The 10,118-nt window shown below is 33.0% G+C and overlaps 1 protein-coding gene across 1 annotated transcript; it reads right to left on the reverse strand.

Annotated features, from left to right (window-relative positions):
- Positions 1 to 2,975: 2,975 nt before the first annotated feature.
- On the reverse strand, positions 2,976 to 6,196 carry LOC116337329 (dynein beta chain, ciliary-like; the record flags this gene model as incomplete). The annotated part of the gene is made up of 5 exons (XM_031761765.1): positions 6,187 to 6,196; positions 6,003 to 6,089; positions 5,348 to 5,942; positions 4,929 to 5,281; positions 2,976 to 3,415 (listed from the first exon to the last, which is right to left on the reverse strand). Coding segments are annotated over exons 1-5 (1,485 nt in total), but the record flags the coding sequence as incomplete, so codon positions are not given.
- Positions 6,197 to 10,118: the final 3,922 nt, after the last annotated feature.

The raw sequence follows: 10,118 nt of genomic DNA on the forward strand, positions 1-10,118 counted from the left end.
ATTGTCTTATATATGTTTTTGAAAAAACTTAAATAGTGACCCTCGTACAATATGATTAAATTCTTGCATCAAGCAGTTTTGAAAGAGATAAATAATAATTTTTATAAAAAGATTTCATTTATGTTTACAATTCATCTATTTTCTTTCAAATATTTCTCAATTCTCAGCTTTACCGTCGATAAATTTACTTCTAAATCAATCAAATTAGTATCACAATTCGGTATTTTCTTTGTATAATAATCATTGAATGTAATGAGCATATAATTAATTGGTTCATATTTTGTGTAATCACTTCCTCTAACTGGAATATTAAAAAGCGGTATTGCACGGGTATTATGCGCTGAATTATAATAGTTTAAACTGTTTGATATATGAGTTGACTTCATATCTCCATTAATAATTTTGAAGATGAAAGACACTTGCGCCATCTTCCGTCTTTCCTCCAGCGTAATCATTTGTAGAAACAGCAGTCTATGCTCATATTTTGGAAGTCTATAGCCATCCCAGTTCATTCTCCTTAGCGCATAAAGTAAAAATTGTTTTTGTATTGACTCTATTCTTTTGCACATATTGTCGTAGTGTGGATTCCATATTTCCGATCCATATTCGATGATTGGTAATACAAATGTAAAATAAAGGCGTTTAATTGTCCATGGATCGACGAAATCCTTGCCGTAGAACTTTAACCAAGCCAGTCTTGATTTGGCTTTAGCCGTGACATGCTCAATGTGTGATTTGAAATTCATTTGCACATCAAGCAACACTCCCAAGTCCCTTATTATAAAGACTCTTTCAATTTGCACGCCGCCTATGTTGTATTTGTATTCATATTGCAGTGATCCCCGGTGATATGATATGATCTTTGTTTTGTTAACATTTAGTTTTACGCTACACGATCCAAGTCATTTTGAAGATTAATGCAGTCATCTGTTGAGGTGATACATTTTGAAATTTTTGTATCATCAGCGAATGAAAGTATGGTAGAATTGGTCACGAAGAAAGGTAGATCTATTACAAACATGATGAACAAAGTAGCGCCAATGGGATATCCTTGACCCGTCCCAGAAGTAACTTCGATTGGTTCGGATTTGATATCTGCAATCTTTACAATTTGTCTGCGACCAGACAAGTAAGATTTGATCCATTTTAACAGCTGCTCATTCAATCCCATGATTTCAAGTTTTTGAATAAGTAAATTTAAGTTAACCGAGTCAAAGGCCTTGGCTATGTCTAAAGAGATGGCGTCTGTTTGATGTCTTCTTCCCATGTTAATAATAGTTTTTGAAGTAAATTCCACTAAATTTGTTATCGTTGACCTGTTCTTGATGAATCCGTGCTGACTTTCGTGTACTATGTTCTTCAAATATAGATTGAGATGGTCTGTGACGATCGAATCGAGAATTTTTGCCGTAATGCACTGCAAAGCAACACCGCGATAGTTTTGAACGTTGTTTCTATCGCCGTTCTTGTAAACTGGTCTGACAAATGACGTTCTCCATAACTGCGGTACTGTGGCAGTTTCAAGTGATTCCTTTAATAGTGTTGATATTGGCTCCTGTAATGAAATCAATCAATGCTTGATGAATTTGTTTGGAATTTCATCTGGACCACAGACAAGATCATCTGGCAGCATGCTTATATGTTGACCTACAAGCTCCTCGGTTATTTCGATCATTGATATTTCAGCACAAATATCACGTATTTTTTCTATTTCTGAGCTGTCATATCGAAGATCACCTTGTAAAGAGCTATAAGCGGTGCCAAAGTGTTTTGCAAAAAAACTAGCAATTGTTAATTGATCGCTTGCTTTTTCATTCAAATAAGTCATCTCATGTGGTAGATCTTCACTTTTCCCTTTTTTGAAATTCACGTGCTTGAAAAATTTCTTTGGGTCTTTTCTTTTCTACTAAATAGATGTTCCTTTTTTGGCCAACTACTTTAACACAAATCTGTTCCGCATCGAACTGGTCACCCTTTCCGATGCTGATCGACTTCAATTTGTTGTCAACAGCAATCAAGACACCTTCTCCATTCTCCTTGCGATGAACTTGGTCCCTCTCGGTGTTTGGTGACCCATCACAACGATATACTTCGTACATCTGCGGAAACAAGTCTGTTTAATTGATGGCGCTATTCAGATGAGTCTCCCGCAGCATGTAAATTGGTGAATGTTGTACAAGAACTTCCGCCACAAACTCTGGTATTTTTGTTTTTAATCCATTTACATTTTGCGAATGAATAGTCAACTGTCTTGAATATTTTTCATCGTTAAAATTGTGTGAAGTACTCATTTCTGAGTTACCCATCTTTTTATTTATTTATTTTTATTTATTTATTACCAATCCTAAATTTATACCATTGTGTGAGTCTAGTAAACTATACACATGCTGGCTATGTGCCCAATAAGGTATAAATTCCGCCCATGGTGCGACTATCAAAAAGAGATACAATATAAGGGAGGGAGGGTATTTATGAGTTACCATAAATACCGATATAAACCATGGCAAAACCGATCTAATTCAGGAGAATTAGAGGAACTTCTTAATATTAAATATTATCTTAAATATATTAAATATATTTTGGAAATAAAATAATAAAATAAATTAAACTAAAAATGATAAAAAAATAACAAAATAAGAATAAGTAATTAAATAAATAATTAATTCAATAAATAATAAATAATAAAATAAAATAAATAATTGAATAAATAGACAAATAATAAAAAATAATAATAAAATAAAATATTTTATGATGAAAGATGGATCACGAGAATGGAAAACAAGCAGTTTACAAATATTTAAATGATAAGGAATTGATATAAAAAATTAATTATTCAGATTCGCGAAGCCATTGCTTAAAATGAAATTTAAATGAATTAACCGATTCACAATCTTTAATCGTATTTGGAATTGAATTGAAAAAATAATTGCAGCGAAACCGAACGCACGTTTATCAAACTCAGAATGAGGCCTTACTTGAACACATAGTTGACCGTCTGAACGTCTCGAATTCTCATTCAACACAAACATATCATTTAAATAGGAAGGTGAGCGGAATTTAAGTTGCTTAAGAATGAGTATGGCAGATTTTAATTTAGCCTTAGACTCAGGAGTGAGCCCATTTATTCGTTTACGATATTCACTGATATGATCACTTCGTTTCAAGCCGAAAATATAACGAAGTTTATCAGCTATTAAGATACGATTTTGTTGATTGGCAGAGCCATGAGCTCCCCAACCATATGTGATCACATCACCATAACTTAATATGGGATCGATTAATGAAGTAGCAACGTCGCGTTTTACATAGTTTGGCATGATGTGACGAGTGTGGAGATGATCGTCATTAATTTTATCAAAATCTACTTCAATGTGCGCTTGGAAATCGTCTGCAAATAAATGACCAATCATGTGTTCTGGAACGTTGAGCGTATCATTAAAAAATAGCGAAAAAAATGTTTGGCCGAAATTAGTTCCTTGTAAAATTCCGTTATCAATCACGACGTTATCCGAATTACCGATTTTAACTCTTTGCGAAATATTACTAATAAATTGATTTTATTAAATTTAACGAATTATTATCAAAACCGTACGAATCACAAAATTTTAATAACGCGCTATGTGGTACCGAAGGAAATGCACGATTAATAGATGACATGATACTCTCCGAAATATTCAATAAAGCCGTTGTACAACTATGATTCTTGCGAAATCCTGATTGACGTTCATGAATCAAATGATTTGATTCCAAATAGTCGATGACTTGTTCATTAATCAAGATCGCGAAGATTTTTGGTCTTGATTTCCATCGATGAAAAATTAACAGCCGAGTTTGTTGTGGCATCTAATAGTGGTTTCCGGTTTGCCAGCGCTGAGCCGGCGGCTGAAGACCCCTCCGAACACGTTGAAAATCTGCAAAACTTTTCTTGAATTCAATAAAACAAGAGCGGCAATCACAATCATCAAAATGCGGTCTATCTCTCGGCGAAACATTCTTAAAATGGCGTTGGTTATTGAAACCATAATTCCAATAGCCTCGTCGACGGTCAGTTACCCAATTCTTTCTTTGGAATGAACGTCTGAATGGATAACTGTGTGTTATTCAGCGCTTATGGCTGTGTTATGTCTGAATAAAAACATACTCTCCTCTCGATATTTTCAATACATATGTTCTCTTAAAAATTTCATCAATTTAAGCCCCAAGTCAAAGATAAAAAAAATATGCATGCCACACACCACAGAAAAAACCACTTTTCCCCATTATGAACCACAATTTCTATGATTTCGATTCAAAAATAACCTTAAAATCCATATTTTCATTCTATTTGAAAAAGATTCAAATTCATGTTTCTTGAATCTTTAACATTGAAAATCGCGCTTACAAAACTATTGATATCAAATAAAAAACGAGGTGAAGAACGAGTGACGAAACCAAAATTTGAAACACAAAATATCTGATATCAATTTTGTGACGAAAATAGTTGGTAGATATATTTTCTGTGTACTGTGAATATAAACTTAATATACATTTGTAAATTCGGAACGTTGCTTCATTGCATCAGTTTGAACTAAAAGTAAAAAGAAGAGAATTTCTGCAACGTTTTGAATATACAAATGTATATTAACAAGGATACATCACTACTTTCCTGGTAAGCTATTTTTAAGTATTTTTACAAAGAGTGTACGTTCCCATATTTCTTTGCGGCGAAAGAGGCGACGCAATGATAACATTTTGTACATATTTTGTAATTCGGGTTAGCCATACAAAACTTTCATTTTTAAGACGGGCATCACATTTTACAATGTTCTATTTTTTGGTTAGTTTTACTTATTTTGTAACTTACATGCTGCATTTTTATTGTTATATATTGTAATACTCTATTAATTACATATGCATTTGAAAATATAATTTATCCTAATAGTTATTACCCTTGACTTCGTTACGAACACCTGCAATAATGTTTTCAATTTCATCATCTGGAAATAAATCCGGTATTTCACCATTCGCAAGCAAGTCATTTATCATTACAAGAAATTGTTCATTTGGTATTTGTGCATCAGTCATTAGAAATAAAATGCCAACGTTTTTTAAACCGGCTTTCAAATACAATCCTGACAATTCATTTTTTAGATCGGCCACACTATATCCCTTTTTTAATTGAATTTGAGTCACTTCAAGTCCGGATATAAATGCGGCCAAACGAGCCAACGATTGTTTTCCCGATCCCCCTACACCCACTAGTAATGCACTTCCTCGCGGTAATTCCAGAATACGATTAATGCTAAAATTATAGTAAAATAAATGTGAACAGAATATTAGACCAATAATTCTTTAAAAAACGACATACCGACAAATATGCATCATTGCATCTTCAAAGAGTACAAGATTCATCGCGGCGACCAAATCATTGTAAGAATTTTGGGCTTCGAGCAATAACTTCGTCAAAGATTGCCAATCTTTGTTTGGCATATATTTGGGCTCACCAATACCGTTCGCAAAGTGAGAATATATGTTTGGCTTTTCAAATACAATCGATTCATCAATATCTTCAAATGACTTTTTCACAATATCTGTTTGCATTTTTGTGAAAGTGTCAATATCTTTTTCATCCGTTAATTTATCGCCATAAACGCGATGACTTTCATGTAACCATAAGCGAATTATATCGACAGGGGTTGCCAAACAATCACTTGTGCTAAAAAGTAATCCTTGAAAAATATTGCTAAGATCCCTCAAATTGAATATATAATGGAATTTGACAGCAGTTGGCAGAAATATTTGCGTGACTTTGTTATGAAGCGCAAGCGAAGCAGTGACTATATTAGCTCCTATTTTTGTTACATTTGGATTAAACTTTTGTTCAGCATTTACAAAATGCGATGTAAGAATGGAATGATATATCATTGTTAAGGATTCTGTGTTTGGAAAATTTACAGCAAATACTGGAAAGCAGAAAATATGGATTAATGCTGAAAATATAGAGTTATTGTAACGAGGAATACCAGAAAAATGTCGTTGCAGACGAGGATTTATCGTGAAGCTTCCTGAGGTGGGATTCATACAAGCAACATATTGTACGTTCAGTATTTCTATGAAAAAAATAAATAAATCATATACATTTATTCAATCACTTTAGTTCGTTTTTTACTCACATTTTTCAATTGAATGGGTAAGAATAGTCATGACCTCCAAACATTCTTTAAAAAAATACTGATACAAGACGATGAATTCTAGGGGACATTCATACTAGAAAAACTAGTGAAACTAGCAGCAACTAGCAGCGACTAGCAAGCACTAGCGTATTATAGTCCAAAGAAAATGAATTGAGGCATGTAAAATATATTGTAGCATGCGTAAGTCGCTTGCAAACGAACCAAGTGAATAGCGGAGACGCACGAAAACGAAGTGAGTGAATAGCGACAACGAACGTTGTTATCCGTTGCCGCAATACACTCACTTCGTTATCGTGCGTCTCCGCTATTCACTTGGTTCGTTTACAAGCGACTTAAGCATTACTGTTGTTTCTTTTATGTATCATACGATACGTCTAGGTAATTTCAAAACACTAGAAAAACTAGCAGCTACTAGCAGCACTAGTGTACTCACTAGTAATACTAGTAAGCGATTAGCGAATACGTAAATAAAACTAGCTTACTAGAATTGCTACGAATGTCCCCTAGGATGAATTAAAATAAATAAAAATAATTAAATTTTTTTCTTCGATTTACAAATACTATTCAATTTTCTGTACCATCTGGTGAAATCAGAATGAAAAAAATCGCATTCCTTATCACCCAAATCACGATTGGCATTTGGTCACTATTCAATAGGTGTTACATAGTAAGTTTATATGAAACTCTCAGAGACTCGGTATAGAGCACTCAAACAGTGGAAAAATTTAATAATTTTTTTCATTTTTCGCGATTTTTTATACCATCTATATGGGAAGCTTGTATGAAACTCTCGGAGACTCGGTATAATGCATAAATGAGTTAAAATAGATGAGATACTAGCCAGAATTGAAAATAAATTTGATACTTGAACGAATTGAAAATAAATGTGATACATACCACTTTTATTTTCAATATCTTTCAAGTATCAGATTTATTTTAAAAGCGAGTTAGTATCTCATTTATTTTAATTCATCGTCTTGTATCAGTATTTTTTAAAGAATGTTTGGAGGTCATGATTATTCTTACCCATTCAATTGTGTTTGAGTATGCACTTACCTTTGAGAGTAAGCCGATTGCGATCATACCTATTTTAATTGGAATTATGTATGTTTTTATAATATCTGTCGAGTTAAAAATTAAAAATTTGAAACACAACATTTCTGTCACCAAATTTTGTTCCCATTTGAGTTCAAGTAGAGCTTCGAGGATACATACGCATAGAAGGGTAAGCTAGGTTACTGGGATGTCATGGGTCAACGACGAAGTATCAAAAATGGTAAAACACTATAAAAAATTATGTCTGACGTTATTTTTGCCATAAAAATTATTTTTGAAACACTTTTCATTACTAAAGTCAAAAAAAATTTGGATTTTTGTAAGAGAGCCATGTCTGTATGCTACTGTAATGATGTGAAACTTTGCGAAGGGTATTTTTTTCACAAAAAATTTTATACGGAGGGTTCATAAAAACTAGTATCGGATTCGGTTTTCTCGTGCCAAAAAAAACCCCCAATACATATTTTTGAGTGTTTAAGTCTACATTAAGTATGACGTTTGGACGAAAATTGGACTCTTTCTCATAGCTATCATTCCAGGCATTAAATTTATTCCATCAACCAAAGTCAAGAGGATTAGCGCAATCTTGCTAACAAATTTTGCGTACGACTTACGACGTACAGATTAACAAAAACCATGTTTAAAAACGCCAAATTCGTGTTCTCTGACCCCAATAATAGCACTGTGTGTCACTCAAAATCTGACAGAAACGAGACCAGTCGGTTTTACATAATTCTGGGGCGCTGATTTCAATGGCATCATTCATTTTTCCTATCATGTCAGGATTTTTGGATTCACATGGATTCACTAATCCCGTTTATCAAAATAAATTCAAAGTTTTTGTAATCGATAGTACAGAATTTGATAAAAGCATTGAACTTGTTTTGAGATAGTAATTTGTTGTTTTTTTAAATATTTTTTAGTTCAAAAGTCGATTACAAATTTACAAAACAATAGATACACTTTCTCAAAATTTTATTGATGAAAAAAATAATTTCAATTATCAATAACAAAATGTCATACTCCAGTGTCGATAAATAAATTTTCAACAAAGTGAATAGAGGCGAAATGTGACATCACATTTGACAATGAAATGACGGATTGGTGGAATAGTAGGATTAGTGTTTTTATATTGGAATCATGGTTTAATCGTTTGTGTCTCCCCCCTAGAGAAATGTTGTTCCATGGTGGAGGTATCCATTTTTGAATTTGAATGAATTTTTCTACTAGAATGTGTTAGTTGGGTTGGTTTTTATGATTTAAGCATAAATATAAGCAATACTGAAAGTATAGTGTATCTTTATGGCTTACACAAAAATTCAAAAAAATTCAAAAAATCCAAATTTTTCCCATTTTTGATATTTCGCCATTGACCCGTGACATCTCACTTCAGATTTTTTTCGCAAAAAACCGCCTGATTCGTGATCAGGAGATCCCATAGCCAAGGTTATTACCCCCGCCGTTGAAATGTTTGAAAAATGGTACACCCTACTACATACACGTTCCAAACAGTCTTGTCGAATCGTGAGATACAGTTATATTTTCACAAAAAAAAAATTCTCAAAGTTTGAAGAAATTTTGACGAAAGTTGAGAGTATCATACATTTTTTTGTATTTTTCTATTTTAAATTCATATTTGTTTACATTTATTTATTCAATTGCTGTTTTTTTTTTGTTTTCGACAAATTATTGTAGACTACTTGATTTTGCCCATTTAGTCCGGTATCATAGGTTTTCGACATGTCAAAAATGTCGAAAAATTTATATATATTGAATTTTGAAACAAAAAATCCAAATGTTATCTCTTTGTCCATAGCTGTCCACGAACGTTCGTTCGTTCGTTCGTAGAAAATGAATTGTTCGGATTGTTCGTTCGTATGTTCGTACGAACGACGAACGACGAACAACGGACACGTTCGTTCGTTCGTAATTTTTGGGAACTTATTTTCTCAATGTATACAAATATTGCGAAAATAAATGTAAATTGGGAAAACGTTAAATCGATTTTTCCAGCTTTTCCGATGGGAAATCGTGAAAAATAAGCAAAATGTTGACTCCCATAGGGAGCCACAATACCTGAATGGTTCGATGATGGAATTCTGCTGATCCATGGATTCTCAGGATTTGACCTGGATTCCAGAACTTCCCCTATGGGAGTCAACATTTTGCTTATATTTCACGATTATACATCGGAAAAGCGGGAAAAATCGATTTAAAGTTTTCCCAATTTACATTTATTATCGCAATATTGGTTTACATTCAGAAAATAAATTTCCATAAATTACGAACGAACGAACGTGTTCGTTGTTCGTACGAACATACGAACGAACAATCCGAACAATTCATTTTCTACGAACGAACGAACAAAATATACATTGAAAACGAACGAACGGTTCGTTCGTTGGTGTTCGTGGACAGCTATGTCTTTGTCCCTTTATTTTGTATCGATGCACTGGTAATTTTTTGTTTTGACACCAGTTTTGTACTTGACAGAGCGAAATATCATTACCCTCTAATGTATTAATTTTTTTTCGACATGAGAACTATTTTTTATGATTATTTTGGTTTAATCCTGCCTTTATGATGGATTTATATGATGGGTTTATATGTCATATAGGGTGGCGACTTGAACGAGAGTGAAGAAAACTTTTTCAAAAATTCAAAAAAAAATGTGATTTTTAGAAATAGCAATTTTGGTTTATTTTTTACATTTCTACGCTCAAATTGATATTATTTCATGAAATAGAGCCATTTCAAACTTCAAATGGCCAAATTATACAGATTTTTTTTATTTTTTTTCGAATCAGGGAGTTGTGAAAAACTCATTGTGTACGCTTAATAGTGTTTTACAATAAACCTGATTTGTACTGTGATCTAACTTGGTCAGTA

This window comes from Contarinia nasturtii, unplaced genomic scaffold (genome assembly GCF_009176525.2).
Source record: "Contarinia nasturtii isolate CC-2019 unplaced genomic scaffold, AAFC_CNas_1.1 Cnas_scaffold_270, whole genome shotgun sequence".
NCBI classification, from domain to species: domain Eukaryota; kingdom Metazoa; phylum Arthropoda; class Insecta; order Diptera; family Cecidomyiidae; genus Contarinia; species Contarinia nasturtii.